Below are 19,272 nucleotides of genomic sequence, written 5' to 3'. Positions count from 1 at the left end.
AAGCATTGATAAAAACAGCACAGCCAACAACTGCAGCTGAACATCAGAAGAGACTGCTCTTGAAAATAATGCAAAGTAGCAATCAGAAGGACCAGTAATAAGACAAAGTACTGTTCTCTTAGGGAGCCATGTTTGCCCCTGAAAAGTGCCTAACCACGTTCAATTGCTACGGTGTAAAACAAATGAGTGTATTCATGCTAGTCATTAATTATACAAATAAAATATATGATTTTTAATGATTAATTACATCTGTGGTTGATACATTAGAAAACAGTATTATATGAATCCTATTTTGAACCCCAGAACACTTGATTTAAATGGACAAAAGTAGTTGAATTGCAAAGCTCAAAAAAGCAGAGAGAGCAAAGTAGCTCAAACTCAACACTGGATTAAGCTTCTGTGAATGAGATCAGTTTCTCATCAATGAAGTAGTAACTGTTAACAACAGCTGTCAGTAGTTCCTTCACCCCAAAGCAAAAGACATCAGCATTTTACATTCAACTGAAATAAAAGCAGAAAACTGAAATAAAAAACTAGAGTAGTCAGATCTGTTGAGGAATAAGAATGCAACGGACTCTTTGTCACTCATGAGCCAAGTACACCTCTTTCATACCTCAACAAAAAAAATGTTGATTGGACAATATTCTGCATTTGCTGCTATTTTGCTTCACTAAATAGTAGTTAGCAGTTGACCAAAAATAAGTTAAAAAATGCAACAATGCCTTGCTGATTAGATCTAATAAAAAAATACTTCTTTACAGCAAGAGTGGTGAGGTGCTGGCACAGGCTGCCCAGAGAGGCTGTGGATGCCCCGTCTCTGGAAATGTTCAAGGCCATGCTGGATGGGGCCCTGGGCAGCCTGGTCTAGCATTAGATATGGAGGTTGGTGGCCTTGACTGTGGCAGGGGTTGGAGCTTGATGATCCTTGAGGTCCCTTCCAACCCAAGCCATTCTATGATGATTCTATGAATATTGATGAGAAACCGATACACACTTGCATTCACCAAACCCTGCATTAAGAAAAGACAAGAAAGTGATAAACAAGAAAGAACAGTAACATCAGAACCCCATGAAAATGCTTACAATTTCCATCAATCGCTCTGATGACTACTCAACGCATACGATCTTTCAACACCAAACTGCAATGCATAAAGCTAAGTATCACAATCACAGAAGCATCCAGAATCTTAACGCCCTCTATTACTTCTGAGTTTTAACAAGCCCTCACAAAAAAAAAAAAAAATCTTCCTTCTAATGCTTTTGTATTTTACAATTAAAAAATAAAATTGACAGCCTTCCTTAATAATAATGATGTTCTTTTCAACATATTGAGCCCTTCTCCCCCCCTTTCACCTTCCCTATCCAGACTGACTCAGACCAGAGAAAGCCATCAGTATTCTCACAGGTTTGTAAGAATTCAGCAAAGCCTAGAATGATGCTAAATAATCCCACTAAATCATCCAGAAACAACAACTAGAAGGCACAAAGGGGCCATCAGCTGAAGAAGTGAAATTTTAGAATACTCATCTACACTAGAGTTGGCAGCCTTACATTCCACCCCCTACTCCCCCAGCAGTAGAGAGATAGGATGTGGAGCCTTCTCAGAGAATACCTTCTACTAAGGCACAGAAAAGCTAAACAAGTGATTACAGCCTTTGCTCAGCTATCCAAAGCAAGGATACACAAAGTTCTGTGGCAAAATATAAACTGTCCACAAAAGATTCCTAACATTCCTTACTCATTACAATAATTTGGTCTTCAAGACGTTCCACAACATGAGCCGCAGCTTTACAGCAGTGCAAACCAACTACCAGAAAAAGTGTGCTCTTACAGTTAAAATGAATTAGCCTTACAACTAAGCAGAAAGGGAAGATTGAACAAAGAATGCTAGGTCTTGCTGTTCCATTTCCTCTGTTGAATGTTTTGTAAAGTTCATGTTTCAGGCGTTTTTAAGCCAAGTAAACAGTAACTCAAGGCTGCGGAAGACTACATTTGAGGAGAAAAAAAGATTAATAGAACTGTAAGTTATGAGTACAATTTTCTTGCAAGTGCATTATACGGAAAACTCCCACTTCTACACGAGGTACTGGCATAACAAGTAGCACCTGAAGCCTTAAAGGAGCCTTTATTTGTTATCTTTCATCAGGCATTGCAGAAGGATGAGTGCAAGGCAAAGCAGAGCAGGTGTCCAGCTCTGCTGTCACTGTGCAGATGCAGCAGACACAAGAGAAAACAAGTGTTCAAGTTCAGAGAGGTCCCTCTAAAACAGGCACACCTGCTTAGCAGGTACAACCATCTAATGACAACTCTGGAAAAAACAGCAAACATGGCCCTGCTCACACACACAAGCCAAATCTTCCAATATTAACTTCATTTAACTGAGTCTTCCCATAGTTGCAATTAATCCACAGCAATTTCTCTAGTTTCTCAGTTAAAAGAGAATTCAAGCAATTTTATATTCATTTTAGAGTTGCCAATATGTCACACCCACATACAGAAATGGAGAACTAGAATTCACACTACCTCCTAATACGGATGGATAGTCTATAAATTAAGTTACATTCTAATTACACAATACATATAATATATAACAATGCACACACTAAATTTGGCTGCATTCAAAAGACAGTGCTTATCAGTACTTGTTACTCTTTAGCACACCAGGTATTACACGAGTATTACAATCACTTGCATGCAATAGCATGCATTCAGTGCACCAGAGGCACTCCTGTTCTTTGTGCTTCCGAGCCCCAGTAAACAAGCAAAGTCATTTCTCCTATCATCAGTTCTTCAGATAGACCTGACTGAGCTGAGTTTTCCAATGCATGAAGAGCCATTTCATCATTTGATTAATTTATTGGTAGTTACACTTATCCTTCTACCTCTTTTTTTTTTTTTTTTTCAATAGCAGTGTGACTTCAATTATTGTAGCTGTGCTGTTATGGCATGTTTTTCCTGCATCTTCCAAATAAATAAATAAATAAATAATGAGGCACTGCATACAATTAGAAATAATTAAGCTGTATGGAGAGCAGTAGATTGTTCTGTAAGGACAGCTAAGGAAGTTTATCAATTACTTTTTTCTATTCACACAGCAAAGTTTCCAAAACTGTCTTGACGCAGAATAACAATGCAATGATCAGACTGAAAGACAAGAGGGCTCAGGAGATTCAGATATCTGCAAATCGCAATCGTGAATAACAAAAATAAAATCAAGAAAGATTAGAGGTAAAGTTTGCATAGTCTACTGCATTCTAGAATTCACAAGCCCTTAAGACTGCCAAAAAAAAAAAAAAAAGCAACATTTCCTGTTTGCTTTTTTATTATTTTGATTTTTGTTGGATGTAGGTTTTCTGTTTCAATTCAACTGGCTCTAATCATAAAATACTTGTCAGCTGCTTAAGTTCCTACCCTGAAATCATGAGACAGATTGGCTACTATGAAGCCACAGTCTTGGCAAAGCCAATTTGCAGAGACTGAGATAAATCTTCTCTGTAACTTGCTGACATGTAATCAAACTTAAGGTGCTTCAGAAGAAACATTTTGTTTCAGAAGAAGAAGATTTGTATCTGTTGTGAAACATTCACAACCTCCAGTGCCCGCATCCATCTACTTCAGGCCCAATGAGAAAAGTTTCTCCATAGAAGAAAAGAAAGCAATACTGAAGAAATAGCAGCGGGTGCAAGCTAAAGCACAGTCCCTCATGTAGTCCTGTGAATAATCAGTTGGCTGCCAAGCTTTACTTTGCACCAAGTCAATAGCTCCTTCCACAAAGTAAGGAACATGCTGTGTTGAAGCAAAATAAGCTGCGAACAGGGTCGGGACTTGTGGTCCAGCTGGAGAACTAAAATCACATTTATATCAGAAAATACTAGAGTCTTTAATTGAAAAATACAAAAATTAACTGAAGTTACAGAACAATTTGCCTAAAAAGATATTGTCCTCTTAAACAACTCTGTACAACTCTTCCATCTCCCCAAAAAAGTGGTACTACTATCCCTGTCAATTTAGTAAAGTTCATCTTAAGATCTATTATTGAGGTAAAGTGCCTCTGTATTTCTGAAGAAGAGATAGAAGTAAAAGCAGACTACAGCATTTGGGAATTACAGGAGACCACAGTGAAGGACTTTTTTATTTTAATTAGGAATTGCTATTACGATTTCTGCTGAAGCTGAAATCTCCTGCATGATATAAAATTGGGCATCATTAAGAACTCATTCTGTCGATTATTAAAAGAATGTAAGACAAGATAAGTTACAAGATAACACTACATACTAAGAACTGAGCGTTCCATAGTAAGAAGCTCCATCCAGAAGTTTACCACTTACTTTGTTACCAGACAGGAACTGCCTACCTTAAAATTAAGCAAGCCTTCCTGATTATTTTTAACCATTTTTCAATTTGTGGCAGCAATTGGTAAAACAAAGCTTAGATAATATATGCAGAAGAGACACACCAAAAGCATCCCAAGCAGAAGCTGACAGCGCCAACCCTGCAGCACACACTGAAGCTGGTCTCTAACTCCTACTGGCTCCTTCAATAGAGCAGGAGATGACCCCAGTGCCAGCATTGCAGCAGTAATGGAGTGACCAGGTTACAGGGTCCTTGTCTGCATGCAATTGGTACTCCATACGCAAAGAAGTAGCTTGCATATTCTAAGTTTTAGTTGGAATAATATTTTCAACTCAGAACACCACCACCACACCCAGCTTCATACTGAACATAATATTGATTTAAAAGTTTAATTCAGCTTTAAACATTCTGTAATCCAAGCTCCATCTTTCAGGTGATGAACCACTTACAACCATATCAAACGCTCAGTAGGATTCTCTTGGATTCAACACTCCCAAACCTATAACACAATACCAAGTCCTGTAAATAAACACAAACAAAACTACAACAATCCAATCCCAATTTCTCATGGCTTAAACAATTCCTCATGTTTCAAGCATCAGAATGACTTTTATTTCTGCCAAATCTCTGGGAAGAAAAAAATCTAAAAATGTCACTGAAGGCCATTTAAAATAAAGAACCTGACTGTTACTAAGCAACCCAGAAAACATCCCTACATGTTCAATTGTTTAGTGCATTAAAACAATCTCACACATAGGGGAATCCATGGATTCTGGACTCCAGTGATGGTAATGTCTTCCGCATCGAGAGAAAAGAATTCTGCAGGATATGTTCATATATCAGAAAGGAATTGCTTTTAAAGTACTAAGATTTGATCACATTTATTCACTGTTTCTGCACATGGAATAGATCAAAACCAGACATTCTTATCTGCTGCTTGACACACACTCCACAGGTTTACTAAGGGAAAAACAGCACTTCTATTCGTTCTACTAACAAAAGTACTGAGACTCCTTTCCACCATTTAAGGAATGTATAAATACTGTACTCCATGACCAGATCTTTTGAGACAGCACTATTTTAACCACCCTAACTGCATATAACCAAGGGGCAATTGATGTAATATAATATACACCATTTCATGGCACTTCTCACCCACAGATGCACTGCACTTCCAGAAGAAGTGAGACCCAATCTTTTGGCCAGGCCCCAGAGCAGGAGATGCATCAGTTCAGGTCAGAACACCCTGGATTGTATCATTAAGTGACTAAGCTTGCACTCATCGTGGTGTTTGCAGTACAGGAGAGCATTCCACACAGGAACCACCTCACAACACAGATTTTGATTTAATTATCCAGCAAACAGCTCACAGAATCATGGTTTGTATTCCCTCAGGCAATTCAATTGTCTTACTGTAAAGGTCACGGGGAATACCTTCAGAAGAAGCAATCTGCTAAAGCTTTCAGTAACATAAAAATGCTTCAATGCACCTCTTAATTGACCTAATATTTATTTTGGAATTACGGATTTCATTTTCTACATTTCTCAAGATGCTTAGTCTTAAGTTACCAGCCTCGTATATTCAGCTGCCATAAATTTATCACAGACGTGCTCTGAACAGCACAGAGCCAATACAAATAGATAAAATCAAAGCCCTCCATTCAGACCAAGTTATTGGCAATAGGGAAAAGGCAGAATTAAAGGTCAGCTTAAACCACTACTCCAGAATGGCAGTGCAGATTCCTAAAAGCAGACCTTGCTTATAATGGACAAAGTGCCATCACTCATATGTAGAATAATACTACAATTTTAATAATACAATTTTAATAAAGTGGTGATAATATACTTAAACTTTGGAATAGCTGGTAACCCCACCATGAAACTTCAGAACATCAACAGAAATTCTAAAGATGAAACTTTATACAGCAAGATACTAACAAGACAGCTGGATGGTAGAACAGAGGGTTTGCATGAGTGTGTGCTTATTAGACTTAAAAACAAGTCAAGTACGTATCCATAATGCTGTTTGGAAGGGCTGAAATGGTAGAGATGAAGCTGCTTTACTGTAAACACACCACCGTTTTTTTTCTTCTTTCGAACTCTAATAAATCATTAGCATCACCAATTTCTAACTCCAATTATCTATTAACATTGTCTCTTTCAGGCCAGATGTACTTGGTCTTTGCTGCTCATTTCCAGACGTGCTGTACTATAAACTGTTTAACTGAATTTTATTATTAAAATGTTGCAAATTTTTCTCACAGGAAAGTACAGCATAATTCCTTTCCAGGAATGAAGCTTACCAGACAAAGCCCATGATCTGACCTCCTCCACAAGTAGTAAGAGAGTCTATTAGGATTTTTTTTCCCCTGCAAGGAGCTGCCTCATTGCCAGTAAGGGGTGTGAATAGTTACTTCACACCTAATCACTGCAAAATGCTAATACTGATACCCATAATATCAGGATAATGCTAATACCCATTTTTACATTACCTACTTATTCACTTGAAAGATCTTGAATGAGAACGTTTATTTTTTCCTCCCTTAGCACACCTTTTCATTTATGGTTTTTGCTTCCAGATGCTGTATAGCATTCCAGTATCTACAGCAAAGCATCCTGTGGCATTACATCCTTGAAAATAGAACTTAACTTCAAAAGCTGGAAAACATCAGAGAAGAACTGGAAGGCCTAAGTCAATGACAACACCATAGCTTGCTAAATAAAAAGTTAAGTGGGAGGGAGTAGACAAAACTGAACAAAACTAAAGAGTCTTTTGTAGCATCAGGGAAAAACATACTTGTAAAAGCTACAGTGTTAAAAAGAAATTCCTGAATACGTATATACTGCAAGCCTTATAGAAAGACTATAAGCAGAAGGATAACTGCTTATTTTTTCCTCGAAAACTGTTCCTACAGACCTTACTCATATCACCTCACTTTAGTGGAAAATTGAAAGGAGACTCCGCAAAGCCTGCCGGGCCTGGCCCAGACATGAGTTTAGCAAATGGAAAATGGAAAGCTCAGGCTTCACTTGCGTCTACACAAGTTCCTAACAGGCAAAAAGCCAGAAGAAGAATGGGAGTTGCTGTTTTCTGAAAGTAATATTTGGAAGAAAAAAAAAAAAAAAAACAAAAAAAACCCACGATTCTCCATATGAGTTTATCAGGTTTTCTGCAGAAGCAGCATTTCTCACAAGGCTTACAGCAGCCCCTGCACATCAGGTGAGTGCCGGAATTGCATGGAGCAGGAGCTTGGAGCTGGCACCATTCTGACCAGCCCCCCTCTCCTAGAAAAGGCACAAGGCACAAGGCCCAAACAAATGTGGGCAGCAACTGAAGAAGTCCCCAAAGAGTTGTTGCGTGTTGGCATACAATTCAACCTGATAAAATGGGATCTCTCAAGGCAGATCAATGCTCATACTGCTCTCAGTCCAGCAGGTTGCATTTGTACCTCTCTAGAGATGCAGCAACAGCTTACAGATGGACTACACACACCACCAAGCACGTGCTCAGGAAGATCTCCAGCTGATCAGACTGCTTGTGTCCTGGCACACAGCCTCCTTCAGTGACCGCAGGATGCTCCTATGCTGCTTAGCCTCTACAACAAAGATCTGATTTTAACCCATTTCTAGGTGATAGCAGACTGAGCAACTTTGAAGAAAGTAATTCAAGTAGTAGCTTTACTTCGCAGTACTTATGGAACTGCTGACCAAGATGCCAAACTCTAAAGCAGCTGCTGCTGGCCACTGGCCATTTGAGAGGGGGTCAGTTCTTAAATCATACAATGGTATCTAAAGAACAGCAGTAGCCATGCTAAGAGGGGGGAAAAAGAAAAATAAAAAAAAGTGAGCAAGGACACAAATTAAAGAGTATTAGCAATTTTCTACTTGTTCAGGAGATAGACAGCTTAAAAGAGCAAAAGCAGCCTACATAACTTGTGCCTGTACCATCACTATTTGAAGTTCCATTAAAATAACATTATAAAGCAATAAGAATTGGGAATAAAAAAATCTTAAAATAAACATCCAAATGGTACCAGGACTTTGATGGGTGCAGACCATATTTTTCCTAGGAGATGCTTCTCACACTCCTGAGGAAGGCAAATCCATTACAATATTCAGGCACACCATCAATCCTTGACTACAGTTTGTGCTCCAAAGGGCTTTTTTTTTTAGGAATACTTGTAACTGATTGAGCACCTAGAAATTAGCATAACTAATCTCAGTTCATAACTGAACACTACAAAATTGACAAGTGAAGATTTCTATGGATGTTTTCTAGAATAGATCCCATTTTATCAGGTTGAATTGTATGCCAACACGCAACAACTCTTTGGGGAAAAAAAAAAAATCAGGTAGACTTTCTTTCTTTTGATCACAAGCCTTACAACTTTGACTTTTTGTGCAAAGACATTTGCTCAATTATATACTATTAAAAAAACCCTCCGGACTATTGCGCAGCATTTCAATTGCCTTAATTCCCTATCTACATCCTTCATCCACAATGAACCAATGAAGCACGACCTCCACACACCACCCAGTCCATTGACACTGTCCCATGCATTCCTACCCACAAAATCCAAGTGCTACAGATATTATTGATACAAATCCATTTTTCCTGTTTTTGTAGTGTGAAACAACTCAACCAAATTCATGAACTCAAAAATGAAGTGCAGGGATTAAATACATTTCCAATTATCTTCCATAAAAAAGCATCAGCTACAACTATTTACTTTGGGTTATGCCCAGTCAGGTTAACAACAGCTTCAAGGATGGAAACACCACAGCCTCTCTGGGCAATTTACTCAAGTTTTCAACTACCTCTAAAATGTAAAAGTAAATGAAAGTTTATTTTTGAAGAAAAGAAAAAGGCACAGAAAGTAATTTAGCCTTGTACCCTATCAGTAGTCACTGATCTGAGGAAGTCTGTTTTCTTTACACACCCGCTATACACAATGAACAAGATCTCCCTTGTGCCTTCTACATTTTAAAGCTGAGCAGTCCCAGGTACCTCAAGCCCACCTCTCATACCAGAGGCTGCAGTCCCTCTATCTGTTTATGACCCTTCGCTGATCCGAGTGATCCAAGTCACCTGCTGGGAGCCCAGCTCCAAACAGAGCACACACTTCCCAGAAGAGGAACAGGAGCTTTCCCCACAGCCATTCTGCAGGCACAGTGCTGGTGGGTGCCCTTCCATGCTGTGTGCCCTGCTTTCCACTGCACCAGAGCTACGCACCATGACAATGGCTGGGACCAACCACTATGGATACATACATTGTGTGCACCCACATGAAGTCAGGTTTTCAGCACAAAATTAAATGTTGCACAACTGGACAAGGGACTTATCCATTCAGGGGATCTAGCATTTATATTTTACATTCATTTTAAGTCCCCTAGCTGCCACTCCACAAATTTTCCCACACAAGTTGAGTTTTTCCCACCCAAAAACTATAGTGTCATGTATTATTATGGAGGAAACTTGATGAGCACCCCAATTCCTGATTCCTATTAGAAATAACAGCAGAAAGGGCATGGTTCTTTTCTACAGACTGCAGTTAATCCAGCAGCACCGGAGTGAACTGGCAGACGGCTGCTAGCACTCACCAACCAACGCCTTCACTTTGCAGATTTTGCTCTGCTCACGTCTGTTACAAGACAGATCCTATCTGTGGCTGATACTACAAACACATCTCCTCAGCCTTAGAGTTCAAATATGCACTTATCTTACCTCGGTCTTTTGAGAAAACATTTCCTCAAAATATCAACACGACTTGAACAGGAAACTTAAAAAAAATAATGTTCCTATTCCAGTAAAGAGGATATCATTACAGAAGTCTCGACATAAATCAGCTGTTAAAGTCACTGAGACATGAAGAGTTACATTACCCCACGCAAGGCAGTCACCCTGATCTGAACTGAAAGCACAGTCATTAAGATACTGAACAAAACCCCTCTGGTTGCTCAAAGTCATTAGGAAAACAACCACTGATTAACAGGTAGAATCTTCAAGAAACCCTTCCATCAATTTCTCACTCCTTGATCTAGAAGAATTACATGCAATTCATGAGCTCTCCAAAGGCCAACTCACACATAGCGAGTTCTTATGTTTGAAGCACAAGAAAACCACTGAGCCTTCACAGTACCGGATAGTGGTGTAAAAACAATTAATTTAAAAACACTGCTAGTTTTTCAACATAGTGTTCTGAAATTAAATAAAAGCTAACACGTTTAATTGTTTGACAGGCATTAAGCCAAAAGCCTGCAATGAGTACTCAAAATAGGACATATTTTCCAATGGAGGTAAAGATTACAATATAACCAACAGGAATGTGCAAGCCAGCAATACTTAATTCAGCAGCTCATGCCAAACCATGATAGTCCGTTGTACTACTTAAAAACACTGAAACTTGAGAAAGTGGTATTATTACAATTGTTAACAACGGAATGTAAGAACATTTTTAAACTACAAGTCACACAAATTCATTTCATATATTTATTTTTTGTAGAAATAGACTACTCAGCACTTTGGGGATCTGAAAGCGTGACCAAGAAACTGAACTGTTTTTCTCCTGCTACATGGAAGTTAAACACCAAATGTAAATGCTATTAAAAAGGCTCCCATTACCCCACAACTATGTTCTCTGTCCAGGCTATGCTACTACATTGCAAGGTACAAAAAAAAAAAAACCCACGAACTAAAATCTTATTCTTAAGTACAAAAAAACATTTTCTTTCTCTAGGAAAATAAAGAGATTACAGGCTAGGAAAATAAGAGTTTGAGGAGTTATTTCAGTAAGAATCTCAAAGAGAAGACGTATTTCACACTTCTTATAGCTCCAACAGGGACCCTTTAACCAAGAATACAAATCAACAGCATTATGCATCTGTAAATTCAACTGCAAGCAAAGTATGCTGATTATTCAAATCAATACTGTACATTTAGTGTTATTGTTTAGATTTCTGCCACTATCACACATGAAAATCCAGAAGGGAAGGATTCATCCCTGTCCAGCCATTCAAACATCAGTGTCAGCATACTTAATACGCAGGTCACTGTCCCCACACAGAAACTAGTCAGGATAACCCTATTAAAATAAAGATTAAAGACAGCCTATTAAAGATACTAGCTTGCTCAAATCTTCAGAACCCAGCTTCTAATGAAACTATTGTTTGCAGCAATGTCTCCACCTCTCCTGGAACATCTCCAGTTCCCTCCATATGCTCAAGTGGTTTTCTTCCCCCCACCACACAAGCCTGGCCAATCAGACATTAATTTATCATTCTCTGTAGCTGATACCAACTAGCCTTGACAGTTATAGGTAAAGTAGAAAAAACACACTTGCTTAAAGGCAGCAAGTTCCATCTGAGAGATCAGCAAACACAAAATAAATCAGTTATCACCCAGGCACCAGAGGTAGGTCATTGCGTAAGTGCAGCCTTAGCACCAGGCAATGGCCTCAAGGGTGAGCTTTGGGCAAAGGAATTCACAATTGATTTTCAATAGACTTACAGGAAATAGGCAACGTTCACCTAGCCTAAATGAACTGAAAATGTATCAAAGAGCAGCAGGACTTGTTTGGGTCAAAAATAACAGTTGAGCATTCTTCCAACTCCAAATCACTGGCAAGGAACACCAAATCCACCAGAGAAAAATGAATCTACCTTATGTACATGAAGATGGACACGATTCCTACAGATGTTGACTTCCTTTAGTTAAAAAATGAAAGAACTCATCAGCCAGTACCACATGAGCCCAGGATGAGATTCCCACTTGATAGCAACCTCCTCTAGAGCACACTCCCAGAAGCAGAAAGGTGCTTCAGTAACTGAGGAAAACAACAAATTACCTCCAGTTCCAGATAACAAAACTAAGGTTACCTAAAGGCATCCCCAAACTGAAAGATGTGTTTTAAAAAGCAAATTCTGACAGGCACAGACTGTCACAGTTTTAGGGTTTTTTTTCTTCTGTTATTGCATTCTTCTTTCTGTAAGGAAAGATAGGTCATGTGGCATCTGCATCACTGCTGCAGTTAAGCTTCTCTTAAAACAAGAAATGTGGTTTTGTGGTGTTGCTTTTTTCCTTTTCTTGGCTGAAGTACTGCTGTACAAGAGTGCATTATAAAATCCAAGTACTTAAGCATGCGCTCTACATACATCCCACCAAAACTCCCTTATGTCCATTAAAGAACGACATAGAAGAAAGGATTATTTTAAATAAAACTGGCACAATACTTCACAGTTAAGTTGCAATGCAGTAGAAAGGTGTTGGAGTGTTTCTTTTTCTCTTTGTTATGGATGCATGGGTAACTTTTGAGTCTTTCAATGGTTGCTGCATTTCTTGTTAGGATGCACCTTCTCAGACAGCTTTTTCAAGTTTAATAGCTTTCACTTTTATAATCATACTCAGCTGCTATGGTAACAGGCACTTAAATAATCAAAGTGAATTATTCCTCAGCATTAAATCATCTGATTGTTCCCCAGTACACAGCAGCTATGATTAAGAGGAATAATATGAAATACCATCCTATGGTCCGTTGCTGCTGAAAAAATAAAGCAACAGCTGATCTGCTTTATTTAAGTTTGTTTCTTGGAAAAAAGAGCTCTCAACCAACAAACTGATGAAGAGATGCACCGTAAGACAACATATATCCCACAGTAACCATTCAGATTAATGGAACAATATTCCACTCATCTTTAAGTAATAAAACAGTAATATAAGACAGTTAGATGTGGGGAAAAAAAAACTTATGTTCAAAAACGTTCACCAGTTTTCATGTTTGCAGATACTAGTAAAAGGAAAACTATTTGAGAGTCTCCCTCTACTTTTATTAAAATATTTCTCTTAAGGCTATTAAGAATCCACCTTCAAAACACCAAAAACACAAAAAGATCTGAGGAAAAAAAGAATAAGCAACACTCCCACATCTGTCAATGCTTTCTGCCATCTCAGTTCAGAATTGATTTCTGCTTCAGAAGCGACTGGTAGCCAACAGGCCACATCAACAGCTTCTTGGAACAGAGTAACCTTGTGTATCTTACCACACCACTTCCTCCCTCTATGGATTCTGCAGGTGACATCAAGGCACCCAAGATAAGTGAACTATAAAACACATTTGCAGTGCCAGCTAAATCTCACTGAAGTCTCTGCCTCTTGAGAAATTCTGCACAACATAGCAGTGGCAGAAAAGATGGGAAATAATTGTGGCAGAAAAGAGGATTTAGTAATACTGTCCTAGAACACAGAACATGCAGCAGAAGCACCAGGCCTAATAGTTAATACTAACACTTAGCTTCTTCAACTTTTTTCTACTACCAATTGCTTCTTACATTTCTTCATTAGCAAACAGCAGATGCTGACTATTAAAAAAATAGAAAAGGTTCCCAGAGCAAGAAAGAGAACATGTCAACATTTCCTGATAGGTTTCTTAACTAGATGCTGTTTATAATTTGGCTTTAATGACAACTGAACTCAAGGTATTGCATTCTTGCATTTAGGTAACCTAAAAAAACTACTGAGAACACTTCAACAAGCCATAAGTCTTAGCTAGACTAAAATCTAAAAGAGTCCTAATCCATCTAATATAAGCAAGAAGCTATATTTACCCCAGCCCAGATTTAAAAAGTTGGGTAAATCTTGGAAGTCAGAATCTGATGATCACTTCTCCAAGGGAAGATGACAAAAATGCTTCCCTTCTACAATGTCATTTTTGCATGTTTTAAGAACTTCCCCAGTGAAGAACACTGGGATTAAAAACAATAGGAAACGTGACCTTATGAGTCATGTTTTCAGAATCAGAAATTCACTGTAAGAGAAGCTGTAGTGAATTTCTGAAGATAGCACTTTTCCATCATTTCTTTCCTCTCAGGGTGAGGGAAAGTTTACACTTACAAAAGATGGCCACACCCATCTACCAAAATCAACTTTGTTTTGCAATCTGCAACATAACTGACTTGAAACTTCCGGGTACCATCTATGGCTCTGGCTTCACAATGCTATGTGTGACACCCTGGTAACCTTGCTCAAGTAATGTATCCTGATGTACCCTCCTATGAAATAGGTCAAGTTAGACCTACCTTGTAGGAAAGTCAAGACACAAGATTAGAACTTGTACAAGAGTGCTGACATTTAATACATGGTTGTTTTCCGCTTCCCTCTGCTACATTTCCCAAATAGTATGCTCCTTGTAGAGCCAACAAGCCAGAAAGTTTAGGCTTTCACAACAAACAAAAATCACCTGATACTGAGTTTTACATGCACTGCTCTTCACAAAAAAAGAATAAAAAAGAATAACAGAGTCAAAAACCTCCCCAAACCACTACCTGAAGCATGTATGTACGTACCTACTGGAAGGGACATAAAGCAACACAGAAACACACAGCATTCTGCCTGCGCTACCTATCAGACCTCCTACTGAACTCTTATAAGGATAAGAAGAAACTGAAAACAGGAGCAAGCAAGCAGCCCCACACTTCACATTGCAGAAGGTTCCCAAGTTGAAAGGGACCCATAAGCATCCTAGAATCCAACTCCTTTGACACTGGCTACTTCTGGATGACAGAATAGATTAAACTTGGATCCTTCTCAGGAGCTTTGTTTACTCTCACACACTCACTACCTCAGGCAGCAGAAATAGAGACTGTGTGGGATGAGATAATGGAAATTTATTTCATTAGCACAGGAAAAGTTCAAGGCAGCTGTCAATCTTTTCACAGCATTTGGTGCCTATGAAGAAGCAGGGAAAAGTTACCAATGCTTTCTTTTCCATACCCACGGATTTTAGTTCTAAGTCACTCCGATTAGTACATCTTCAGCCACAGTTGTTTCTACTTATGATAGTTGTTCATCAGAATTCCTTACTCTTTACCACATGACATAAAGAGATTTTTCTACTGGTACAAAAGAATTAACCGATTAAAGATTAACCCACCCCCAGGAGACAGAATCTCATTTTAAAAAATTCCAATCATTGCAGTCACTGAGTCAGACCACAGCTCTGCAGCAGCCAATTCACCCACGTTTCTGTGCCAGCTCTCACCTGAGGGACAGGCAGGTGCTGGAACAGGAGAGCCAGCTACCTATCTGCTGGCTGCAGCTCTCAATGGCACGCACCTCATGAACAATTGCAACGTATCGATTAGGGTTTAGGAAAATTTACTTACACAGATTAAGGTGCGAGTGTAACACGGTTTACAAAACATCAGTCTCAAAGCTAAGAGCACACTTCTCCAAAGCACCCTGATCCTCCTGGGTTGCTCCCCACACATCCTGCTGCCTCAGGGCAGCACAAGCCCTGAACTCACCTCATCCTCAGGGTTCTGGGGTCAGCAGCAGGAACACCCAGCACCAACTGCTCACTGAGTGCCAACCCCAGTGGCTTTAAAACCATCCATATGCCTTTTAGAAACAGAGCCAGGCTCGTGATACTATTTGTCCAAAGCCATCCACGCAGATCCCACTGAAACAGTCAGATAATTCTAGGCACAATGGGACAAAGCACGGAGTCCCGGGGGAAAAAAGCCCAAGGCACACACAGCCAGCTGTCAGCTGCAAAGCCCCGCCGCCCCCTCGCGACTCATCGGAACCGCTTTGCTCCCTAGTTACGAAAGACCCGCAGACGGCGCTCCGGGCTCTGTTCCCTCGGCTCTCGTCCCGCCGGGCTCCGGGAGGAGCGGCAGGGCCGGGCGCGCGGCTCCTCCCGGACAGCACCCGGCCGGGGGGATGCCGCCGTTCCACTACGCTACGGCGCGGCCTTCGGAGCTATTCCTAGAAAGCGACGAGCTCAGAGCACGCTTCCAGGGTCGACGTTCGCTCGGAAGCGCCTCTCGAGAGCCCGAGCCCTTCGTAGCGGCGGCCCCGCCGCACGCTCGCCCCGGTGCGGTTCTCGGGAGCGGCTCCGCTCGCAACGCCGGGGCCGGCGCGGCACCTGAGCGCCTCGAGGCGTCCCCGGGGCAGCCGCAGCACGGCGCGGCCGGGACAGGGGCGGTCCCGGGGACTCAGCTCCATATGAGACCGCGAGCCGCAGCCGTCTCCGCACAACCCCGGACGGGAACGCCGCGCTGCCGCCCCGGGACACTGACAGGAGGAGTGCCGGGAGCGGGGACCAGAAGGGCCGGGCGGGCCCGGACACGGCCCCCTCTCCTCCTTCCGTCCCGGCCGGGACCGCCGCCGCCCCGCGCCCCCCTGGGCACCGCCGGCGCCGCTCCCCGCCCTCACCTTGGAGCATGGCCTCCAGTTTCTTCCTGTCCACCCGGAATCGCTCCTCGCCCCACTCGGGGCTATGCAGGGGCCGCGGCGGGCCGGCCGAGTCCTCCTCGGAGCCGGGCACAGGAGAGTCGGTGCTGCGCTCGCTGTTGGAGCCCGGGTCGGAGAGCGGCTGCTGCAGGTACCCGCTCAGCGGGTCGCACTGAGCCGCCATGGCGCTGCCGGGCGGCCCCCGCCGCCGCTCCGAGTCCCACTCGGCCGCCTCCCCGCGGGACGCTATTTGCCCCCACAGCCGCCCCCCCGCCTCATCCCAGCCGCCGCCTGCCAGAGTCCCGGCCCCGGCGCCGCCGCCGCCCGCCTCTGCCTCCGGCTCCCCACCGAGTGCGCGCGGCCCCGGGCCGGCGTCCGCGGCTCGGCGGCGCCCCCAGCCCGCCCGCAGCCCGCACAGCATCTCCGCCTCCATTGGGCCGCCGTCGGGCCGCCGGGGAGGGGCCGGGGATATCCCCGGCCGTGGCCCGGGAGGAGGGGGCGGCGGGAGGCGGGAGCGGAGGGGGAGGGGAGAGGCCGCCCCCAGCGGCCGCGGAGGCGGGCGGCTGTCAGGGCGGGGTGCGGCCCCGACCCGCGGCACCGGTCTCTGTCTGCGGGGCTCCGGGAGCGTCGCGCCGCCCCGCCCGCCCTCTTTCCCCCGAGGCCGCCCCCGCTTGGGCAGGGCCCGCTGGGGGATGAGCGGCCCCCGTGTCCCCTCAGCCGCCCGCCGCCGCTCTCTGAGGGAGGTCCGGCGGCGGCCGTGTGGCCCCGGCTGATGTGCTGGAGAGCGATGGACTCGTAGGGTCTTAGTTCTGGAAAATAAACGCTTAATAACAGCCCTCTCCTCTCCTCCCCACCCCCCCCCCCGCCCCAAAAAAAAAAAAAAAAAATCAACCCACGATTCCCCTCAACGCTGATCGAATGTGCAGCGAAAAGAAACAAACTTCGTTCTGTTCACAACAACGTTTGTTTGTGAGCACGCATTGGAGGCAGCATCTGTCCTGCGTGGCCGGCAGATCTCCGCACCACAGTAACTTCCACCCTCGTGGTTTTCTGGTTCTGAAGCTTGGAAACACAAAGTGCTTCACATGAGGATGTGTTACAGAGCCCTGAGCTTGGAGGTAAAACCACATTAATTTACACACGGAGGTCTTAGGATGGCCTACCAGCAGAATTCAGTCTGAGTTAAACATTGGGTTTTACCACAGTGTAGTTTGTATCGCTTTGCAATCAGTCTACGTCCAAAACCGTGCAGTGGTGTAGCGGGAGAGTGTTCGGACAGTGTGGCATTGGCTGTGGGGCCAGATAGGACCGGGTGATCTCAGAGTTCTTTTCCAACCTGAATGGTTCTGTGATTCTACGGTATGGATTCTGGTGGCCAAAGTGCGCTGCTGTTCACTGCCAGAAAGCAGTAGGACAGCGGTAGCTGACTCCAGTGGTGCTTACCCAGCTCAGAGCTAACACCGGGTTGGCGGGCTGTGTTAGAAGTCACCAGGAGCTGGGCCGATGTCAGGTAGATGGATCTTGTTGCAAGATGCAGTCACATGTACAGAGGTTGACATTTTGGCTCACTGCGTCATTAACAATTTCTCACATTGTGCTGTGAGTGTGATTTCCACACCTCTGTGGTTGTGCTTCTGCCAACCAGGAGGTGCACACCAGGAGGCACTCTCACTGAAGCTCCCTGTGCTCAGCCACAGCAGTTACTCCTCCTGCTGTTCTCAGCCTCCATGGATCCCAGCCAGGGACCTGCAGGCAGCATGCTGCTCGCAACATCCCCTGGTACTTCTCATGGTGATGGGAAATAGAGCAGCTGGATCCAACAGCAACAGAACACAATGTGAATACAGATCTTCAGAAGAGTGGATCTCTGTTTGCTGCTTGTAGCACAATGGCTGGGCTGAGGGGAGGCTGAAAGCACACTGCTGCTTTTCTTCCCGGTTCAGAAATTTAGTCATCAAAACCCTATTTTTATTGCAGATGGAAAGTGAAGATGGTCCGTATCAAACCAACTGGGAGTCCAGAGAAAGCTGCTGCTTCCCCCTGATCGGCGCCAGCTGGACTTGTCTGTCTTCTGGGTGCCAGGACCTGTGAGTTACACAATCCAAATGTTCCCGAGTTATGAGTGTCGACAGGGCCAATTACAACCCACAGCTGCTACAGGTGCTTAGCACCTCTGAGCAGAACAATTACTTGGGTATTTTCCACTCATAAAGCAGTGAGATTTACAGTCAGGGATTCTCAGTGTGTGAGGTCCCTTTCTTTGCATTTTATCAGTTCCTGCAGCTTGGCCACAGAATCCTTTCTCATAAATTAGCTACGGTCAAACTCAGCAGTATTTTTTCAGCAGCCATGTAAACAATATAGTAAATCAAACATCTCTTTAAAAATAATGATGTACATGGTTTAGTTTTCATGAATTGAAAATAACCCTTCCGTGGTGTGGTTTTAGATCAAAAATGAAAAGTAAACCTATCAAAATCTATATTAATGGTCAAAAAAGAGGCAGTGTTAGTTATAGAAGTTTTTTTATTGATAGTATGCGTTTAGGAGAGTATCAATTTGTGCTGCAAAGGTGGCATTTTATTTCTCTAGTATACTGCAGAGGAAGAATAAAATGTTACAGAAAAGTAGAAAACCACACTAATGGCTAAAACAATATGGAATGTGGATAGAATTGGGGAAAATGGGAG

The 19,272-nt window shown here is 42.8% G+C and overlaps 1 protein-coding gene across 1 annotated transcript in view; it reads right to left on the bottom strand.

The window, feature by feature from the left end:
• The window catches only part of BICC1 (BicC family RNA binding protein 1), a 97,652-nt gene extending 80,886 nt beyond the window's left edge, over nucleotides 1–16,766 (bottom strand). The window contains exon 1 of the mRNA XM_042863308.1: nucleotides 16,565–16,766. Within this exon, the coding sequence (XP_042719242.1) occupies nucleotides 16,565–16,766 (202 nt within the window). The remainder of the gene's footprint in view (nucleotides 1–16,564) is intronic.
• Between the last annotated feature and the right edge of the window lie 2,506 nt (nucleotides 16,767–19,272).

Source organism: Lagopus leucura, unplaced genomic scaffold (assembly GCF_019238085.1).
Source record: "Lagopus leucura isolate 7727_CA_CO unplaced genomic scaffold, USGS_WTPT01 Super-Scaffold_739, whole genome shotgun sequence".
Taxonomy (NCBI): domain Eukaryota; kingdom Metazoa; phylum Chordata; class Aves; order Galliformes; family Phasianidae; genus Lagopus; species Lagopus leucura.
This window is presented reverse-complemented; position numbering and strand designations above follow the sequence as displayed.